This window comes from Myotis yumanensis, unplaced genomic scaffold, assembly GCF_028538775.1.
Source record: "Myotis yumanensis isolate MYYU_CA2020_CCGP unplaced genomic scaffold, mMyoYum1.0.hap1 SCAF_22, whole genome shotgun sequence".
In the NCBI taxonomy this organism is placed as follows: domain Eukaryota; kingdom Metazoa; phylum Chordata; class Mammalia; order Chiroptera; family Vespertilionidae; genus Myotis; species Myotis yumanensis.
In genome coordinates this window covers 10,714,888-10,738,081 of record NW_027223773.1, presented here as the reverse complement: position 1 = coordinate 10,738,081, position 23,194 = coordinate 10,714,888, and the positions used below count along the sequence as shown (strand labels likewise).

The following is a 23,194-nucleotide window of genomic DNA, read 5'->3' as shown; positions in this document are numbered from 1 at the left end:
ACACTGCACCCCAAGACTGCAACGTCTGCACAGTCATTGGGTCCTTCTTGTTTCTCACGTTACCCCAAGGTCAAAGTGCTCTGAGTCCGTCATGATGTGCTAGATCAGCGGTTCTCAACCTGTGGGTCGCAACCCCTTTGGGGGTCAAACGACCCTTTCACAGGGGTCGCCTAAGACCATCGGAAAACACATATATAATTACATATTGTTTTTGTGATGAATCACTGTGCTTTAATGATGTTCAATTTGTAACAATGAAATTGGGGGTCCCCACAACATGAGGAACTGTATTAAAGGGTCACGGCATTAGGAAGGTTGAGAACCACTGTGCTAGATGATCTTGTTAGAAAGTAAGCAAATAAAACCAACTAATAACCCCTTAATCTTGATAGCTTGACATAAAAAGATTTGTTTTTAATTTTTTTTTTTTTTACTTTAAAAAAAATATTTTTATTGATTTCAGAGAAGAAGAGAGGGAGAGAGATATAGAAGTATCAATGATGAGAGAGAATCATCGATCAACTGCCTCCTGCACACACCCTACTGGAGATCGAGCCCAAAACCCCGGGCATGTGCCCTGACCAGGAATAGAACAGTGACCTCCTGGTTCATAGGTCGATGCTCAACCACTGAGCCACCCTGGCCGGGCTCACATACAAATATTTTAAAGTCTCTGAATTGCAAGGAATTCGCCCCCATTTTATCTCGCTTATTATCATTGAGCCCTTGAGGTCAGAGGTTTTCCTACACTCGTCTATATTATTAGCAAGATTTTTGAAATAATAGATAGTAAATAGTAAACTATTAATGAAATGCTTTTGGGGCGGGGGGAATTGGTTTTATTAACTGATTTCAGAAAATGACAAATTTGTTAAAACCGTTTTAAAACCATGCCTGCGATTTTTTAAATTTGGCGTATCCCTTAAAAGTCATTCTGCAGTTTGAGAAATTGCTACTCAGGTTGAGTTTGGGTTTCAAAGTATGTTGTCCACAATAATTATTGTAAAAAAAAAACAACACCTAACCAAACAGAAAACAGTTTCCATTTGACCAGGCTTTTAAAATTCTTCTACAGCTTCAGAATGTCCTTGAGTTTTTATATTTTCCCTCTAAAGTGAATAGATAAAGGAATCATTAGAGTGAATGAAAATAAATTCATTCTCTTTTTTTTTCAACTTCCCTTAGAAATGAAAAAATATTACTTTAGTTTTTCCTTTTTAACAACTTTACATTCAAATTCTATGCATAATGAAATGACTTTTTTTTTTTTAAGAGTGCTTGCTTCTTGGGGCGGTGGGGAATCAGTGAGAACTGCTTATGTGGCTTTATTTTTCCTCGACATGACCTGGTTTTAGAATATGTACTCCAATTCAATAAATGGATAAATATTGCTTCTCCTACTCCGAACATGTGACATAGTATTATAAGTAAGGAGTGCTGTAAGGAACCTAGTGACCCCAGCTAAACTACCACGTGAACTTGACAAATGAAAGCCTTCAGCTAGATTATGTATTTCTGAATAAAAAATAAATTTGCTTTTCAGGGAGTTTGGCCGCTGGAAAGTAAATAACCTGGCAGTTGAGAGAAGAAATTTCCTCGGCTCCCCTCTGCCTCTTGCCCCCGAATTCTTCCGTAACATCAGACTTTTGGGACGTCGGCCTACCCTCCAGCAAATCACAGAAAACCTTATCAAGAAATATGGGACCCATTTCTTGCTCTCTGCTACTCTGGGAGGTACGACTCTTTGCAAATACTTGTGCCTGTGTGTGCTTGTGTGTAAAACTGTATAGGTGAAGGAAAAGTGTCGATTAATCCAGAGAGCTGCAGTTTGAATAATTCTAGAATCCCCTCATGAACTTATTCAACACATTCACTGAGTTCTTTCTAAAGGCCTTGTGTGGTGTTGACAATGGTACCATGTGTGGTAGATGAATATCACTTAGTTTATGTTAGTGATTTTATAAAAGTGTGGACAGCCAGAAAGTTGCAACATATCCTAATGATTATGAAAAAAGATTCTGAGAAAGCTGTGTCTATTGGGCTTAATAATGCCAGTTATTATTGATGCAATAAAAGCTGAGGTAACAGTAGAATATTATTTCCATAGGGTCTCATTTAAAAAAATCCAGTGGTTTCAAAACACATATAGCCCTGGCTGGTTTGGATCAGTGGATAGAGGGTCGGCCTGTGGACTGAAGGGTCCTGGGTTCAATTTTGGTCAAAGGCACGTGCCTCAGTTGCAGGCTTTTCCCCAGCCCGGGCCCTGGCCGGGCAGGGTACATGAAGGAGGAAACCAATCAATGTGTTTCTCTCACATGAGTATTTCTCTCTGTCTTTCTCTCTCTTTTCTACTCTCTCTAAAAATCAATGGGAAAATATGCTAGGGTGAGGATTTACAAAACAAAATAAAACAAATCACATATAAGACTTCCCTGCCACTCTCAGCAGTACAGGGATTCAGGAGAATTTCAGGGCATAAAATATATCCTCCAAATAAGAAAAGAAGGGACAGAGCGAACACAGAGAGGTCAAACAGTAGAGGATTCTCATGGACATTTATTTGTTTAGTTGCAAAATCACGGTGACTTTTTGATTTGTCTCATTGCGTTCACATTATGGATGCCACATTTGGGGCTTAAGATTAGTTTTGGTTTTGTAGGTTTTGTGTGAGATTAATCACTTCTTCAGGTTGACAGGTTGACTCTTCCCAGGATCGCAATAGGCGATCTCAAAATTCTGTGCTTCAGTTATTTACAAAGGCTTGCTCAGTCCTTTTATACAAGGGTTGTTGGAATTGCCACCCTCACTCACCTTCTAATCTCTGAGTTCCCAGTGATTTAGTGTTCCTGGTATTTTCTGTTGGAGTTCTTTCTCTCCTCTCACTGTTATTTAGATTTCTCCTCAGGTGTCTGTTGTGTGATGTTAATAATTTAGCTAAAATATATGAAATTATTAGAGTGGCTTATGGATATAAGCTATTTGCAATTAACATGTGTACCAGGTTGATTTTAGGCAATTTTAGAATGATTGCTGTTGTAATTACACGAAAGCTTTCTTGTTGCTGCAAGTATATTTTTATCTTCGTACGTTTTACCTGACTGGGCATGAAATTGTATTACTCCATTTTTAAAAAAAATTCAGATTGGTGGTATATAACTTCAGTTAATTCTCTCTCACTGTCCTTAACTAACTCATACTAGGAAACAACTCCAATACTAACACACCACGAATGCCATGTGTAGAGCAAGCATTTTAAACACATTGCCATTTATTTTGTCACTAGGGACTGCATGAGTAACAAGATTTTCAACTAAATTCAAACATGTTTTAAAACAAGTTGAGTGTAGAATAGTCACTATCAGTATTAGAGTGATGAAAAGGAAAGAAATAAAAATATGAATAAATAAAAAGAGTAATTTAGGACATCATATTATTGACTTAGACATAAAACTTTGGATAGCAAATCTGAAGCCTTCGATGGAGTATTTTATGATAGATAAAGCCAGCGATTGAATTACCTTCCTATAGGGGTAAATAAATTATAAAAAGCCTTCTTCAATATATATGTCATTTTCTCCATTTATTTCATCTTATAGCTTCCAGGCTATTTATCAATATAGAAACTCAGCTGCTTCTCTTCTTATAATGATATCTAAACTCCATCACTGCTTAAATATCTAAAATAAGCTCCTCAATTTGCAGAATCAATCTTGAAAAAGATTGCACTCTCGGGATATATTGATTCCTAGCCAAGAACTATATTTCATGACTGTTGTTATAATAAATTTCATTAAGATAAACATATGACACATATGGAAATAAAAGTGTATCTGTGTGATGAATATAGACATACAACAAAGAAAAAGGGTCCTGGGTTTGATTCCGGTCAAGGGCACATGCCCAGATTGGGGACAGGATACCTGGCCCTGGGTGGGGCTCATGCTGAAGACAACCAATCCAACCAATGTGTCTCTCACATCCTTGTTTCTCTCTCTCTATCTCTCCCCATAAGATGCCATATGGATTGAATATCAATTAGATTCTTTTTTTATTTTCTTACATTACAAAGAAATATAAGAAATGTAAATATTCTCATTTAATTTCAGAAATAGCCAATTCTCACTTATCTCTGTGTGAATTACATTCTGTATAAAATATCCACAGATTTTCATTCCATGTCATATTCTGCCTACTTTCCACATTGACTAATGGCTGTCTTTCTCCTTTTCACTTGGTCTCTTGTTAGGAAGTACACATTTATTTTAGTTTAGGTTTAACCTAATTAAGAAAGCAAATCTGTCAAAAATATATGTAATTTATTTCTTAAGGAAATATGAAGACTTATTGAAAATGCATGGCACTATTTCCTCTATGAGGATGCATATTCTGTTTTAAGAAAAAGAACTGAAAGGAAAAGAAATAATTTCTGAAGCTTCTTATCCCATGGAATCGTTAAAATAATGGCACTAAAGGAGCAAAAATACTGGAATGCTGGTGTTTAAAACTATTTAGCTTGGCCTGTGTGGCTCAGTGGTTGAGTGTTGACCTATGAACCAGGAGGTCAAGGTTCAATTCCCAGTCAGGGCATATGCCTGGGTTGGGAGCTCCATCCCCAGTAGGGGGCATGCAGGAGGCAGCCGATTAATGATTCTCTTTCATCATTGATGTTTCTATCTCTCTCTCCCTCTCTCTTCCTTTCTGAAATCAATAAAAATATATATTTTTTTAAAAACTAAGTATTTACTCATACTACTTAAGATTAATTATATTGGTTCCTCTCTCTTTCTCTCTCTTTCCCTCTCTCTGTCTTGCTCTCTTGTTCAGTCTCTCATCTTTATCTCTCATGTTTCTCTGGTAAACAAAATAAAAAGTATGAAATTAAAGCAATACTGTGCATTACATTTTCATTGTAAGCAGTTATTGACTAAAAGGACTTCAAACTACTTATGTAAACAATAATAAGATACAATAATAAGATAATGAAGGAAATGAGGTTAAAATTGTTATGTCAGTTGATCTTAGTCATAAGATTCCTTGACACTAAGTCAAAGATAAATGTTCAGTTTAGAGTCCTATAAAGTTGATTATATATTTTTTTTATTCTTCTTCATGGCCCTTTGCTAAGGTAGATAAATCTCCTGCCCACTCGTTTGACAAGTCTGTGCTGAGTTACCTGTAACAGTTCAAACACCCAAGACCTTCCTTAGGGGAACACACAGGTCACTGATAAAGACAGACTTTGAAACTGGTAATAAATTGTGCTGTGATTTAGAGCCTCATTACCTGAGCGTGGTCCACGCTCCCACAGTACCAGCATCACCTTGGAGCTTGTTACAAATGCAGAATCTCCGATTCCATCTCAGGTTAATGAATCAGAATCCACACGTTAGCAAGGTCTCCAGGTGATTTATATGCACATTACGTTTGAAGAGCACTGTTTAGAGCTTCTCTATAAATGTAGAGTGCTCCTGAGTGTTCCAGAAATCTCCCTTCTGAGAATTCGTCTCACCAAAAGAATAGCAGGAATCTGCTAACCATACACAACAGAAATGTTCACTATAGCATTGTTGGTAAGCAGCTCCAAAATAGAAGTAACTTAATTATATTTTATATTTCACTCAGGGCGGATTCATTTCAGCTAACCTTGGAACTATTTATTTCCAATTCCTCTCCCCCGCCACCCCACATTTTATTGTTCCATAGAGAGGAATACGGTACGGTGGGCAATTTTGTTTAGAAACATTTCAGATGTATTTGGGAGGCTCCTGTTAATAGTCATAAGGTCAGTTTTCCTTCAGAGTGTTTTATAAAACATACGATGTTTCTTTCTCAAAGCTGCATAAAGCTTGCTATTCCCTTCCTGTAATACTTCGCAGATGCCAATTGGTGTTAAGCCAACATGTCTGTTTTTTACTGTCTTTATATATTTGGTTCTGCTTCTTGTCAGAAGCCTATTTTTCTAAGATTGTTTTTTCCCCCATTATGTCTGTTTGCTTTTCAAATCGCTTATTTTCTATAACATTATCTTAGTAGAAAGATAGATATTATCGGAACGAGTGCCTTTTAACATATTAGACCAAAGAAGGATGGTCATCGGTAGCAAAAGCAAAGCAAACACGGTGGGAGCTGAAATATAATTTCTAAAAGGACAGCAATCCTCAAAATAACCCACGGATTTTAGTTCACGGGATAATCAGATCTGTCTTTACCGAAAATAGAATAACATTTTTAAACTAAAAGGACACATCGAAAGGAAAGCCTACAATTAGATTTAAGCTACTTTTGCAATGGTTATTTCTGGAAGAAGGATTTCTACTCAAATAGCCGTACTTTAGAAGTAAAACTCGCACAAAAGCAAAACAGATATTCACAGGGAGATCTTCGAGTGGAAGGAAATAGAATGACCAGGAAGACATCGGCCCTAAACACACTTCTTTCTTTTCATTCTGGGCGGAATGGTAAACATTACAGGTCAGTAGACAAACCCAAGGTTAGTAGTAATGATACAATAAACACAGCCCACCTAGAAGGGTTAGCTTGGTTGCAATTTTAAAAATCTCTGTGGCCCCAGTGACTGAGCCACTGGCTCAGTGGTTGAGCGTCGACCTATGAACCAGGAGGTCACGGTTCGATTCCAGTCAAGGGCACATGCCCAGGAGGCAGCAGATTAATGATTCTCTCTTATCATTGCAGTTTCTATGCCACTCCCTCTCCCTTCCTCTCTGAAATCAATCAAAATATATATATTTTAAAAATCTGTGGATTGTAACTGTAACAGGAACTGTGTATTCCTGGTGTCATCTATGTTGACCTGGGTCCCCTATGATCCTTTCTGGTGCCTCCTCTTTGGACCATGCTGTCTTCCTGTTAGAGGAGAAAAGCAAAATAATGGCTGTAGCGTTGCCATGACTCTCCAGACGTGTCCTAGATCATGGCATATCCGGTTTGCCTGTCTCCCACTGAGCTAAGCATTTTCCTCTGCAATACCCAGGCTAACGGAAGTCACTCATGAACAGCCCATGGTTCTTCTCAACACTGGACCTTTACTCACATTTGCATCCATGATGGCACAAGCAATAACTGCAAACAGTAATCCAGTCTGGCCCTTGCTGGTTTGGCTCAGTAGATAGAGTGTCGGCCTGCCTACTGAAGGGCTCTGGGTTCGAATCCAGATCAGGGCACATGCCCAGTAGGGGGCGTGCAAGAGGTGGCCAATCAATGACTCTCTCTCATCATTGATGTTCCTATCTCTCTCTCTCTCCCTCTCCCTTCCTCTCTCTGAAATCAATAAGTATATTTTTAAAAAATAAATAAAAGATTTGCCCTCTTGCTGTTTATCACTCTTTCGTTTCACTGTGTCTGATATTTCCTCCCTTGCAGGGAATTGAAAAATTGGATTTTAGTGGGAAATGGAATAATGTCCCATCCGTTTAATGCAGGAGAGGAGTCGCTCACCATTTTTGTGGACAAGCGGAAGCTGAGCAGAGGATCTGAAGGAGCTGATTCCGGCACCAACAGCTCCTCGGTCACCCTGGAGACGCTGCATCAGCTTGCTGCCTCCTACTTCATCGACAGGGACAGCACCCTGAGGAGGCTGCACCACATCCAGATTGCATCCACTGCCATAAAGGTAGGAGGGAGTCCGCCCCCCCATGTCCGCCATGCCATTCTCTCTCCTATCTCTAGAATCCATCTGGAGCCCTAGCCAGTTTGGCTCAGTGGATAGAGCATCGGCCTGAGGATTGAAGGGTCCGGGTTCGATTCCCGTCAAGGCCCCGTACCTCCATTGCAGGCTGGATCTCCCACCCGGTTGGGGCCTGTGCAGGAGGCAACCAATCAATGTGTCTCTCTCACATGGCTGTTTCTCTCTCTGTGTCTCTACCCCTCCCTCCCGCTCTCTCTAAAAATCAATGGAAAAATATTGTGGGGTGAGGATTATCAACAATAACAAAATCCACCTCTGATTATTGGCATGTCCCACTGAATTAAATAATGGTGTTCTAGAATTATGTCAACATGCCCTCTTGTCGTGAGGTATGTAATACATTGAAAATGAAATGGAGTGTGTGTCTTGATGTAATTTTTTTAACTTAATAATTGGGTCAAGGTTCTTCATGGCAAAATATTAACTGGAGTGTCCTTGAATTATGTCAGTTGATCCTGGGATACACAGGCTCCTCACAGACTGTGCATAGATAAAAATACTGTTTTAATAACATTGATTTTTGGGGTAAATCTTCATATTTTATTTTATGCATTTTAAGAACATTGTCCTTAGACAGGCATGACTCAAAGTGGGCAATGACACAACAGTCATTAAGAAGTCTGCTTTAAGCAGTATTTTCCCCCAATGCTATTAAAATGAGGTACAGATGTTTGGTTATGACTTTCTAGAAGTCACGATACACCATAATCTAGAATTCGTGGATGAACCTCATGTGTTCACTGAAGTCCTTTGCTTGTGACTATATTTAGGTTATCTTTACCAAAGCTGAGAGAAAGGGAGAATGAGTCTCTTTTTAAAAAATATTTTATTTTTTTCAAAAGAGAGAGAGAAAGTGATTGTGGTTTCCAAAACAATAGACTTTTGGCCATATTTCATTGGCAATTTAGGTCAACACGTATTGCTTTGGCTAAGAGCCACTGCAATGCTAACAGACCAGGGAGTTGGCATAGTGTGCTGGTGTGATCCTGGGTTAAGTTCACAAGAATAAAATAAAATACAGAGAACTTTCTTTTTGTTTCAACTGCGACAATTCATTATTATTGTAAAAAAAACAGTCTTTAAATGTATTTTCTTGCTTTATGAGTTTAAAATTAACCTGTGTAGTTTTTTTTGGTCGGCTAATTTAAAAGCTAGGCCTTCACTATCTGGGAATGCTAGATAAAACTAGCCCAAGAAATATCTTTTGTGATGATGTACAGGAGAGAATAGAGGTGACATAGAAATATCTTTAGCTTAAGGGTTACTCAAATAATACTACCCATCTTCAGTATTGCTAGTGGATGAGGTTGGGAAAACGAGTTCTGTACATGTAAATCACACATTTATAGTTAGTTTACTTCTGACTGTAGGACTTAAGTTATACTGAGTAAGCAAATGTATAAATAGCAGTTATGCTGGACAGATTAAAATGTAGCTGGCATGAAAGATGTTTTAGTTAATTTAAAAGTATTGTAAGGTAGGGTATTGTTACAGATACTTAGCTTGAGGTTGCTGAGGAGAAATGGATTTTTTTTTTTTTCAGAAATCAATTTCAATGATATAAACAAGAACTTAAAGTGTATTTTCTAATAGAAGACATCATTGTTGTAAGTGTGTTTATTATATGGCTATTGATTTTTTTTTTTTTTTTGCTCAGCACCAAGTAGAATTATACAGTAGAGCTTCTTGTACGCATACTGAGAGAGAAATATTCATTCACAGTTCATGTGAAGACTTAATGGATACTCGTACGTACACTCTTCTCCCACGAGAGAACTTGGATCGCACAGGCACGTGTTTTAATGGTGGAAACCACAGTGTGCAGGCATTTTTCTTAGGCTCTGGTGCTATTACGAGGGATGATCAGGCTTTAGGAAGCTTTGATCTAGCTGTGAACGTGAGACCCCAAGGAAAGTGGCTTTTCTGAGTGATGGGAGGGCAGCTCTGGGGGAGAGAAACGCTCTCACCTTAAGAGGACTGCAGGCAGTGCTCGCTGTCCATTAGCCAGGGGAAGGAGTCTCAGAGCACATAATGGAAATGTTTGAAAATGTGTGTCGAGCCCTAACGGATTTGGCTCAGTGGATAGAGCACCGGCCTGTGGACTGAAGGGTCCCAGGTTCGATTCCAATCAAGGGCATGTACCTTGGTTGCGGGCACATCCCCAGTAGGGGGTGTGCAGGAGGCAGCTGATCGACGTTTCTCTCTCATCGATGTTTCTAACTCTCTATCCCTCTCCCTTCTTCTCTGTAAAAAAAATCAATAGAATATATTTTTAAAAAAAGAAAATATGTGTCGAACCAGACCAGCGTGGCTCAGTGGTTGAGCGTCAACCTATGAACCAGGAGGTCACGGTTCAATTCCCTGTCAGGGCACATGCCCGGGTTGCGGGCTCCATCCCCCAGTAGGGGGCGTGAAGGAGGCAGTGGATCAATTATTCTGTTCCTCATTGATGTTTCTCTCTCTCTCTCCCTCCTTCCCTACCTCCCTCTCCGTTCCTCTCTGAAATCAATGAAAATATATATATATATTTTAAAAACGGGATAAAAGTGTGTATCTAGTGGCTGGGGATGGGAAAGTGAGGTTTTAGACCAGGGAGAGGAAACGGAGAAGAGCATGGGAATGATACCGGGGTGGATTGTAAACACAAGTACAGCCACGTATAACCATGTTTCAGTCAAAGATGGCCAGTGTTTATGGCCGTGGGACTGTGAGATTATAAGGGAGCAAAATTTCCCATGGCCTAGTGATGTTGTAGTCATCGAAAAGTCTTAGTACAAGACATTGCTCATGTGTTTGCGGTGATGCGGGTGTAAACAAACCTACCAAGCTGCCAATCAGATGAGAGGATAGCACGTGCCATTCTGGGAGTAGGTGATGCCTTTAGTTGTGTGCAAGTGCACTCTATGATGGCGGGACAAAACCGCCTACTGATGCGTTTCTCAGGACATGGCCCCATAGTTAAGTGGAGCAAGGATGTACACATACCCTGTGCTGGAACTAAGAAAAAGAGGAAATGAGGTTGTTCCTCTGGCAAGAACATGGCTCAGAATATAGTCCCAGAAGTACATAGGGAGCCCAAGAAAGAGGTGGTGGGATGGGAGAGAGGGGAGGGCAGGCAGCCTTTCAGGGTTTAATTTAGGACTGAATGGGGTTCTCTTCTGGGTTAGCTGTAAGGTTAAAGGCCTGGTGATTCTCTGGTCCAGGTTCAGCTGCAGCCGGGACGGTGGTGGCAGCTCCAGGGGAGGGTTCTGGGCCCACACGTGTGTGATCCATGTGCACCTGAGGAGGTTGCTTGGATTGCATGCACACTTTTTTTAAGAATGATATTTTAGCCCTAGCCAGTTGGGCTCAGTGGATAGAGCATTGGCCTGTGGACTGAAGGGTCCCGGGTTCGATTCCGGTCAAGGGCATGTACCTGGGTTGCAGGCTCCCAGCCCCGGTCGGGGGCATATGGGAGGCAACCAATTGATGCGTCTCTCTCACATTGGTGTTTTTCTCGGTCTCCCCCTCTCCCTTCCACTCTCTCTAAAAACCAATGGAAAAAATATTCTCTGGTGAGGATTAAAAAAAGAAAACAGAAAAAAAATATGTTGTTTATCGATTTCAGAGAGGAAGGGAGAGAGAGAGAAAAACATCCATGATGAGAGAGAATCATTGATCGGCTGCCTCCTGCACGCCCCCCACTGGGGATCGAGCCCGCCACCTGGGTTAGCTATACATATTTGATGTATAGTTATCAAGCGCTTATTGTATCCGCCCAAAAAAGTAGCTTATTTATCTCCCATTCTCTCCATCCGGAGCTCAGTACAAGATAGGAACTCAATAAATGCTAATTGAAAATAAATGAACCTCACCCAGCATGAGCAGGATTGATGGGGTTGTAGCCATCAGACACGGCAGCTACCCAGAGCTTCCGATTTCTAAAATTAGGTGAGCGCTGGCGACCAGGGCCTAGATGCCGAAACGGCTTTGAGAAGTTTCCCAGGAATCCCCGACAGGCCTTTATCTTTCCACAGCCTCGTCTTCCTTCTGCCTCTTGGTAGCAGAATAACAGCTCTTCAAAGAAGTGGGGAGAAGCCACAAAACCCTCTTTTGGAAGCAGCTTGCTTTCTCATAAGGACTCACGGTGGCTCTTTTCTTGTATAATTATTCTGTCTATTGCACGTAACTGTTCTCCAAACATCCATGATTGCGACACAGCAGAGCTAGGAAACTCCTTCAGCGAAGCTGATAGGGAAAGCTCTTTGGCAGAAACTCGCCTTCGAAACGCCTGCAGCACTGAGCTTGCAGTCCTGGGCCTGGCGACACTCCACACATATTTGTTGAACGGATTTTGGTGCATTTGAGAAATATCAGCTGCCCGTCATCAAGGTGCTTAGAAGGGAAACGTTTCTTCCTGAAGTAGGTACAGATTGGCTCTGTGTTGAATGCGTTTCCCGGTGTATCTGACAGCCTCTGTGGAGAAAATGTGTTCTCCCTTGATGGAGCGAATAGGAATTCATTTTCTTTCAAAATTATCTTTTTCATACTCATCAGTGTCTGAACTGAAAGAAAGGCTGGATTTGGTTATCTCACATTTCATAACAGCCCTGGGAAGTAAAGTGAGGAACTTTTAGTTGGGATTGGAATGCGTGCATGGTTTATGAGCTCCCTGGAGTTTTTTGTTTCATTTTGAATGAAGAGTCTATTTTTTTTAGAACAGTTTCAGGTTTACAATGAAATTGACAGGAAAATGAAGAGATTCCCCCTATACCTCCTCCTTCGACACATGCATCACCTCCCCCATCATCAATATCTCCCATCAGAATGGTACCTTTGTTACAATCGGAACCTATGTTGAAACATTACAATGACCCAAAGCTCCTGGTTTACATATGATCACTGTTAGTGTTGTACATGATGTGGGTTTGGACAAAAGCATAATGGCGTGTATTCATTATTGTGGTACCATTCAGAGTACTTTGTGCTCTGAATATTCATCCCTCTTCTTGTCCTCCTCCCCCTACAACAGTGATGGCGAACCTATGACACGCGTGTCAGAGGTGACACGCGAACTCATTTTTTTGGTTGATTTTTCTTTGTTAAGTGGCATTTAAATATATAAAATAAATATCAAAGATATAAATCTTTGTTTTCCTATGGTTGCAAATATCAAAAAATTTCCATATGTGACACGGCACCAGAGTTAAGTTAGGGTTTTTCAAAATGCTGACACGCCGAGCTCAAAAGGTTCGCCATCACTGCCCTACAACCATATTTTTTGCATGAATGCTGCTAAATATTAGATTAAGTTCAATGAAAGAAATAAAAGTTATATGGTACCTCCCCCACAGTGCTCTAAAGTTGGTCCATCTACCTGTCAATGGATAATAATCAGCCATTATTGGCTGCCGCGGGTTTTTCTCAATTTCCTACTGCGTTCCCAGGGATAGAGTTCAATACCTGATGGAGAAACAGCCTCCTAGTTCCCTTTGCTCTGCATCCTTGTACCCACTTCCTATTTCATCGTGTCACATGATGATGTCACATGATGTCTGAAAAAAGGCAGGAGAGCCCAGCAATGAAGAGCCCTGATTCCGGAGTCACATGACCCAGGGTCAGCATCCCAGTTCTCCACCTGTTGATTGCATGATCTCACTTGAATTAACTTACATTCCCTATCCGTTTAATCGTCTGTAAAAGGGAGATAATAATATCCCGTATGTTATATGGGCGTCATGAATGTTAAAAGATTTAGTATATTTAAGGTGCTGAGAACAGTGCCTCGCCCATTTTAAGGGATATACAGATGTTAACTTTATTAATTAGCCTACAATGACAAGTACAAGATGAGGCCTATAGACAGAGGACTCAGCAGCAAGCTCTAATACGGAAAAACAATTTGAGAGTAGCAGCCAGTCAGGGTCCCCTTACCCTTTTCTAAAGAATTGGTTATTGACCTGGGTGGTTTGGCTCAGTGGATAGAGCGTCAGCCTGCGGACTGAAGGGTCCCAGGTTTGATTCTGGTCAAGGGCATGTACCTTGGTTGTGGGCACATCCCCAGTAGGGGGTGTGCAGGAGGCAGCTGATCCATGTTTCTCTCTCATCGATGTTTCTAACTCTCTATCTCTCTCCCTTCCTCTCTGTAAAAAATCAATAAAATATATTTTTAAAAAAAGAATTGGTTATTACAAAGGGAATCAAAGAGGGGGTACAAAAGGGCAGACTGCTTGTTAGTACTAAACTACAGTACAATAATCCATTTATTGGAATTTATGAAAATTCACTGAACCTGAGACGAAGGCTCACTTTCTGGTGAATTTATGTATTTCTGCCCATCATCACTGGAAGGCAGTTGGGGAAAGTGGTTTGCATCACATTCCAAAATTCCTCTTTCCAAATTTCAGTAAATTTGGGGGATCTCAAACTTAGCCTTTTCTGTCTGAGTGGCCAGTTTCAATTTTTTTGCCCAGATTGTTATCATTAATTATGATACTGAGATGATTAGGTCGCGTGTTCTTAGCTTGCCTTTGATCTTTTTAACAAAGTACTCATTTTTCATGAGTCAAGGAGATAAGAGACAGTTTGATCTCTCCTCTCTTAAAATTATAGTAATTTTTAACTCATTGGAAGAATGAGGAAAAACCTGGGAAAGGTCATTTTTAAAATAAACTTTTCATTGAGTTTGCAGTTTTGAAAAAAAAAAAAAGGCCTGAAGTGTGATATAAGGAAAGAAATGACCTCTATCAGTTTTAATTCAGTAAAGGGAGGACATTGGTGACAAATAACTATGCATCTGAGATCAATTTTACCAATAGGAATATCGACACATCAAAAATTATGTTAGTTATCACCCATCAATAGAAATAATGACACATCATAAATTATCAATCATCAACACTATCTTGACGACTCCTGACTATGTACTTCCATTCCCATCCTCAAACCCACGCTCCCCTCTAATTTCTCCAATAGCCTAAAATGTTTTCCTCTATTTATCACTTTGCTGTCAAATTCTAACTGGTTAGAAGTAACCTCTTCGTATGCTCTTCTCTACATTTCTTCTCTCTACCTACTCAGCCAATGGGTTCTGTTGATGTCTCTGGTTCTTGCCCTTCCTCTCTGTTCCTAATGGGCATCTAGTTAGGCCCTTCTCAGTATAGAGCTGCCCAGCTGTTCTTGACCTCATTGTATCACCTTGCAAATGCAGCCTGCATACTGTCCCAAGAAACATCCTCTGCAATCCTTTCTGGATCCAAGCTGCTCAACACTTGGAAGGATTCTTATTTCCTGTTCTGTCTAATGCTCCGTAGATAATAGTCCCTGGAATTGAATGAGGCAATGTCTCCGATCATTTCCTGCTCAACCATTTCAGCACTGACTTGAGCGATGGAGTAAAGGAAAGGTTTATCAAATGTTAGGAAACTGGAAAGATAGTAAACAGAGACACAAAACCAGCTCAGTGAGCCGGGATATACATGAATGTAAAGATATGATATGTTGGTAATATTTATGTAAAGTTGAAAAAAAAGATATCGCACCCTAGCCGGTTTGGCTCAGCGGATAGAGCATTGGCCCACAGACTAAAGGGTTCTGGGTTCAATTCCAGTCAAGGCCACGTACCTGGGTTGCAGGCTTGATCCCCGGCTCCAGTCTGAGCGAGTGTGGGAGGCAACCAATCCATGTGTCTCTCTCACCTCAATGTTTCTTTCTCTGTCTCTCCCCCTCCCTTCCACTCTCTAAAAATCAATGAACAATATCCGCGGGTGAGGATTAATAACAACAACAACAACAAAAAAGATATTGCATTCTTGAACACTCTAAGCCTTTAATATATTATTCCTGCATCTTAAAACTTGAACACTTTCTGTCCAGGGGATTAAAGAAGACCGAGCTCGGTTTAAAAAGTAATTTGTGATGTGATATATAACCCTGAATTCATCTCCTGCCACCTGTTGAGGGATCCTTTTCCCCATCACGCTGTTTCAGAGGAGCTCAACGTTGATGACAGGGTGTGCCGGGCGTAGAATTTCTCTTTCAGATTGCTGTTTTTCTCTCTGGCTGGATCGTAAAAGGTAGAGGTTCAATTACTTTTACATTTTAAAGTGCACTTTGAAGCGCATTAACTTGCTAACATGTCTGCCCTGAAATGCTACCCTAATTTAATATCGGTCCTATACCTTTTCTCTGTCTCACCTAGGCGGAAATCTGACCTGACCTTAATTGTATTTTCTTGACTTTGAAGCGGCAGCCCTTTTTGGCAATTTGTGGACGCATACATGGGGAATTTCGGCATTTTAAAAATGATTGGATATTTTCTTTTAAAATGTAGAGGTTTCTCTGAGAACTATAATAATCCTGTCAGGTTTAAAATACATAGCATTAGTCATGTGGGACTTATGTAAGCAGAAAGGCCGGGCCTGTTATAAGTTAGGTGCCTGCGAAATCTACTCTCACCTTCCCATAACTCAGAAATGGCGAAAGCAATTTAGCTCAAACTCTCCGACAAGTTCACCTTTGGTCAAAGTTAAAGTCTGAAAAATCTCCCGCAAAATGGATCATGGCCAAGAGAAAAATGTGACCTGAAGAGAAGATTCGACCAGCCCAGTGGTGCAGGGCCTCCCTGGAGCTGCCCCCCCTGCCGACAACTCAATTCAAACAACTGTACTTACCCTTCTCCAGGTATGTTTCCTTTTGCTTAAGGACAAAGCAAATTAAATCACCCTGCTTCCCCAGAGCCACACCAAGTTTTGGATGTGGGTGTATTAGCATCATAAAGCCCAGGTTGATTTATGTGGCAATCTGGAGCCACAGCCGTGAAGTCTGGTGGCTAGAGTCCCCCCACTGAGTACATACTATTGTTACTTCATTGAAAACATTTCATTTTTCTTTTTTTTTATAGTTGTTCCTTATTTATTTTACTCTTCTTGTTGCTGTTGCTACGCCTCCCCTGAGGATATTTTTCCATTGATTTTGAGAGAGAGAGAGAAAAACATCGATGTGAGAGAGATGCATTGATTGGTTGCCTCTTGCACATGCCTCGATCCGGGCCGGGGATCCAGCCTGCAATCGAGGTATATGCCCTTGACCAGAATCGAACCCTGAACCCTTTAGTTTGGGGGCCGATGCTCTATCCACTAAGCAGAACCAGCTAGGGCCATTTCACTTTTCTTGATATTTATCTTGATGGAAGTCCATTGCTAGTTTTTAACTATGAAGCACCTATTACTTAAATTAGATTTCTATTTTGGTAAGATGAGTGGATCCATTTAATGACTCTCAGTTGAAGTAATACAATTGTCAATTAAAGCAAAATGTACGCATAATATGTGATCCTGCAATCGTTAGATATAATCAAATGTCCGGTGCCCTATGCCAATGCAAAGTTGTCTAAACGTTTATGAATTACCCAATTAATTTGCTTACTTGGGGGATGTTTATTCCCTATTTGTGATGTACCCAGCACCACTGATTGTTGTTAGGCCTTTAGAAATGAAAATGCTGTGCATTGTAGCCTTGCAGTATTTAGTCTGGTGAGGCAGCCAGATACCTACAAAAAAAGGCAATATGGCAAAAATAACCAGGTCAAGGACACTCACTGATTCTTGTCTAAGGCAATCCTATCTAATAAAGACAGAATATGCAAATTGGCCATCACTTCGTGACAAAGATGGTGGCACCCATAGCCAATAAGGAGGGGGTATGCAAATTGACGAGACAAAGATGGCGGCTCCGGGCCCGGAGCGAAAGCCGGGGTCCCGGGTGCCCAAGGGAAGCCGGTGCCAGCAGCCAGGGGAAGGAAGGCCTATTCTTGCACGAATCTCTGTGCATCAGGCCTCTAGTTGATAATAATTCTCAGAAATATCAGATCTGGGTCTTAAAGGATAAATAGTAGAGTATTTATTTAATGCATGGAAAGAAAAATCCAGGCTTTGAAATGGGAAAGGAAGAGCTATGCTAAGAAAATGCATAGAATGTCAGAGTCTGAAGAACTCTGTGACTGATTTGTGAAGTGTTTACCGAAGTTATCATGACATAAATTGAGTTACTTTTCCCAGTTCTTTATAGCTTTGCCCAATTTTCTACCCGTGCCTTCAGTGTATCCTTGGCCAGATGAGTTTGTGGTTTCTCTGGCATTTAGGGAACATTTTTTGGTCCCTTTCATGTTGGTCTTGGTCATGTGACTTGGCCCGTGGAATGTTAGTGGACATGCCACATGGGCTCGCAATGTACTTTGTGGTGCTTCTGTCATTGTCATGTGAGAAAGTCATTGCCTCTGTGGCCTGGGCCAGTCCCACAATGAACACCTGTGGGGCAGACCTGCGCCTAGTACACAGCCCAGATCCTGTGCTTCAGCAGACACACAGACCACCAAGAATCAACCAAAATCAAGCCCTTTTGAGCACCAGGTAGCTTATTATGGGACTACGACACAGTAGTTACAAAAAGAGGTGAAGAAAGCAAGAAGCCAACTGGGGATCTGTAACAGTCTTTGTCATGTCCATAATTTTGTGGGGGATCTTGTTGGAATGGGAAATGTATCAACATTATAACTCAGAAACATTATTGGATTAGAAAAATCTAATGGCATAGAAATAAGTTAGGATGTTGTTGCAGTAAATAATGGAAGAGTAGCAAAAGCTTTAACTAGCCCTAACCGGTTTGGCTCAGTGGATAGAGCGTCGGCCTGCGGACTCAAGTGTCCCAGGTTCGATTCCAGTCAAGGACATGTACCTTGGTTGCGGGCACATCCCCAGTGGGGGGTGTGCAGGAGGCAGCTGATCGATGTTTCCTCTCATCGATGTTTCTAACTCTCTATCCCTCTCCCTTCCTCTCTGTAAAAAATCAATAAAATATATATTTTTTTAAAAAGCGACTAATGCAATGCCAATAGAGAAACATATACCAGTAGGTTTGGGAATGTAGAATTTACTGTTTGACAACCAGTGTAAGGTGTAGGGGAAGTAGCCAGAGAAAATGAAAGTGCATTTAGACCTGAGAGATATGGTAGACATGGTGCTTCCATTAATTTATAGAGCATGACAGGACACTGGTTTTATATATACAAAGCTAATAAAGTCCATATGTGACATGAAATGTATGTGGGGTTTGTGAAAACCCAAACAAAGAGAGGTGCTTACTTGGGGGGGTCATGAAGTTCAAGAGAGAATCTAATGAGAAAACATGTGAGTATTACCAATAGATAGGTAATAAGTGAAAGATGGCCCTGGCCAGGTATCTCAGTTGGTTAGAGCATCATCCTGATACGCCAAGGTTGTGGGTTCGATCCCTGGTCAGGGCACATACAAGACTTAACCAATGAATGCATAACTAAGTGGAACGACAAATTGATATCTCTCTCTAAAATCAATAAAACAAGAATATATTTAAAAAAAAATAAGTGTGAAAGATGGAAGTGAATTCGATCAATCACAGAGAGCTTATTGGTTCAAAGAGAAGAGGGGCATTCTGGGAAAATGACCATTTAAAGAGAGAACTGACTTTCTTCCATCCACTCATTCATCTCACCCAAGGTTTAGGTGCCCACAGGAAATAGGTCGTAAATAGTATAAGAACTTTTAAGGCATTTTTTTCCCGTCTGGGATGATTGTCAAGTCTGGCCCCACAGCTGAAAGTCTTAATTTTGAATCAGAAAACAATTGATCCCGGGGAGCTCGGAGCAGGCAGAGGTGGCTGGCCCACATGAGTTTAGCTTTGTTTCCCTGACCCTCAGGAGCTGAAGAGTAGCTGAATAAATGGGCACAGTTCTCCTATTCAAGGCACGAAAGCACCTTGGGGTGAAGCTAAATCTTAATAGCTTCACGGAGAACTGATAAGCTACTGCAGTCCCTTTTAAGCTTACAGGCGCCTGGCACAGTCTTCAGCTGCTCTCAGCCTTGCTGCCAATGAAGTATGGTCGCAGCTGAACTGGAGTCCCGAAGAGTAACCATGAAAAAACACCAGCGCATCTAAGTGAAGCCAGAACAGGAAAAGGAAACACAGAGAGAACACTCCTTCTAAACTTCTAAAGAAATCCGGGTGACAGAGATAATTCCTCGAAAACTTAAAAAAATATAGTTCAAAATGCCATGCTGGTGAGAAAAAGTGTAACAATTAATGGAGAATTGTTACAAATAGAACATTAATAGAAAGTATAACTCAAAACTACATGAATGGGAAGAAAGAATAGTTTGGAAAACTGAAGTTAGGATTGAATATAGATGATATAGCCAACAGATATTGCATCTGGACATATAGAAATTTTATAAAGAGAAAAGCGCACTCACTAAAAACAACAGTGGGATAAAATTTATAATCTACAGAAGGAATACCATTTCAACCTAGATTTTATATTGCTATGAAATTATTTAGTAACAAATCTACCCAGTTTGCTCATCCAGCTTCCTAGCTAGTACTAGACTTCCAGAGAGACTATTGTACTACTGGATGGTGCAATTGTACAACAAAAAAATGAAATTAAATTTATACTCATGTAGGGGAAGGGACAACGAACCTAAAACAGCTGACATAACACCTCCACATAATACAACTGAAATAAATGGGAAGAAATAACACAACAGAGAGGGGATTTGGGGGAAAGGAAATAGAAGAGGAAGACAAGAAATGCAGTGAGAGTCCACATTGAAGTTTTATGATTTTGTTGCTAAGTTTTAAAATTCTAGGTTAAATATTCCAGGAAAGACACAAATGCCTACTTTAACTATTACCAAAGTTTTTCTCATTTCCATTTTGTTATGCCTCCATTAATTACCCTATATAATAAAAGGCTAATATGCAAATCGACTGAACGGTGGAACGACCAGTCGCTGTGATGTGCACTGACCACCGGGGGCAGTCACTTGACGCAGGAGCTGCCCCCTAGTGGTCAGTGCACTCCCAGAAGCTGGCCTCATGGTTAGCCAGTGCAGCGGCGGTGGCAGGAGCCTCTCCTGCCTCCACAGCAGCACTAAGGGTGTCAGTAGGACATCCCTTGAGGGCTCCTGGACTGTGAGAGGGCGCAGGCCAGCTAAGGGACCTCCCTCCCCAATGCACAAATTCCGTGCACTGGGCCTCTAGTTTATCATAAAGTATTCCCTTAGTTATAATTCTCAGGCTCTATATCAACTTAAAAAATTGGGGCGGGGGGGGGCGCAGCAATGCATACTTTGATTACAGCATTGCTGAGCGATTCGCCCAATTTATTGCTTTTTTTCTGGGCTCTTAGAATTTTATTAGTGCCTATGTAATTCATGCATACTGTAAGGTTCCTCTTTCTCTTATATTATTACTTTGCTCATTTGAAATCATCTTGGTGCTGACTTTAATGATTATTAAAGAATGTGGATTTATCCTAATTTTTTGTGTGTGAGGAAAGCCGATTTTTTTTTTTTTTTTTTGAGTGAAAAAAAAGAAATGACAGTTCAAGTGTTTCTGTAATGGCTAATTGAAATAAGAAATGAACTCTGTCTTTCTAATTATGCCTGAGTCTGTTGAGTTTTAGCATGGTGTGATTATCAGTTCTGTCGGGCGCTTGTCGTATCGGGTGACAAATGGAAGAATATAACGGTCTCGATACGACACTTTAGCTAGTCAGTGCACAGGCATGAGCTGTCTTATTATAAAAAAGATAACTGACATCAGCAGCTTTTGATGTGCTTATGGAATCCAGAAATATTCCACACTTAGGGCACTTCAAAAGGCGCGAGTAAAAAGTTCTACATTTTTAATCAGAAGCAATAAGAAATGTTTTAATAGTTCGTTCAGAATAGGCATAGGAAATAGAAAGTTTCAGAGGAGTAATACAAGATCTTGGTAAAAGTTTTTTTGGGGGGAAAATGGAATAGTGGGCATTGTGGGGAATGTCACAATACATTAGGCTGATTCCTAAATGAAAGGAGACATTTCAGAATATTAACCATGACATAGTTTTATTAAATTTTCAACAGGAAAGCAGTTCTGCCTAACCAGGTGCCGTCTTGCATGTCCTAGTGCGCAGGGCACGTGCGGCTGGCATTTGGACAGGGACAGTGGTCCCAGGTGTGTCTTCCTTGAGGACACTAGAAGCCATGTTGACGGGTAGGACCTTGATGCGCTCTCGGTGCTGGTCCTGGAACGCGGTGCTGGGTGCTTTTCCTCCAGCTCTTGACATTCCCATCCGCACATTTTTTTAAAAATATATTTTATTGATTTTTTACAGAGAGGAAGGGAGAAAGAGAGTTAGAAACATCGATGAGAGAGAAACATTGATCAGCTGCCTCCTGCACACCCCCTACTGGGGATGTGCCCACAACCCAGGTACATGCCCTTGACCGGAATCGAACCTGGGACCTTTCAGTCCGCAGGCCGATGCTCTATCCACTGAGCCAAACTAGCCAGGGCCCATCCGCACATTTTTAGTCACTTTGTCAGAAGGAAGCATAGCCCTGCCGCGGTGGTTCAGTGGTTGAGCGTCGACCTATGAACCAGGAGGTCATGGTTGGATTCCCGGTTGCATTAATGGCCGCTGTATAATTTCTTTTATCCGTGTGTTTCTCTAGATCCACCCATACTGCCCAATTGGTACTCACCTGGAGTCTCAATCAAGCAGTTAGCTGTGAGCTGATGATGCTATCAACTGAATGACCTATTTTGCTTCCCTTTAAAAAAAATTATTGTTGAAAGTATTGCCTATGCCCCCTTTATTCTCCCATTGACTCCTTATAGCCCACCCATACCCCGCCTTGCCCCCCGCCCTGGCCTCCACCACTCCACTGTCTGTGTCCATGGGTCATGCTTATACACATACAAGGTCTCCAATTGATCTGTTCCCACCCACCCACCTCCCCCTGCCTTCCCTCGGAGACTCCACAGTCTGTTCCATGCTTCGATGCTTCCTTTTCTTATTTCTTTTTTACTTTTTAAATATATTTTCATTGATTTCAGAGAGGAAGGGAGAGGGAGAAAGAGATAGAAACCTCAATGGTGAGACTCATAGACTGGCTGCCTCCTGCACGCCCCACACTGGGGACCAAGCCCATAACTCTGTCTGGCATGTGCCCTGACCAGAATTTGAACTGTGTGACCTCCTGGTTCATAGGCCGATGCTCAACCACTGAGCAACGCTGGCAGGGCAAAACACTGTTAGTTTTAACATGATTTACATGAGCTCTAAAAAAATAGTCTTTGTATTTTGGACTTGGACCTGGAAGCATTTTAAAGTCTGTGGTCCTCTTAAGCAGATTCAATAAGTAAAAGGTAATGCGATTGCAATTCATAGAATAAACAATAAAGAAAATAAAAGCACTCTCCATGTTTTACTTCACCTGTTTGCTTTCATTTCTAAGATAAATGTAGGAAATGCTGCCCTCACATAGCGTTAATTTTTTAGGCGAAGCAACAGAAAAGAACCTGTGGCTCCCGAGTTCCCGAAAATGTCATGCGTCCGGTCCAGGCGGTGGCAGCAGCCAGGGACGCGCCCTCTGGCGTTGTCACCAGGATGCAGACAGCCAGCCATGGGCCAGACCCGGTTGA

At 41.1% G+C, this 23,194-nt stretch overlaps 1 protein-coding gene across 4 annotated transcripts in view; it reads left to right on the top strand.

The window, feature by feature from the left end:
- BRINP3 (BMP/retinoic acid inducible neural specific 3) overlaps positions 1-23,194 on the top strand; it is a 227,914-nt gene that overhangs the window by 141,327 nt on the left and 63,393 nt on the right. For all 4 annotated transcript variants that reach the window (XM_070401317.1, XM_070401314.1, XM_070401316.1 and 1 more), the window contains 2 exons: positions 1,544-1,734; positions 7,440-7,630. In XM_070401317.1, coding sequence (XP_070257418.1) covers positions 1,544-1,734; positions 7,440-7,630 — 382 coding nt within the window. The remainder of the gene's footprint in view (positions 1-1,543; positions 1,735-7,439; positions 7,631-23,194) is intronic.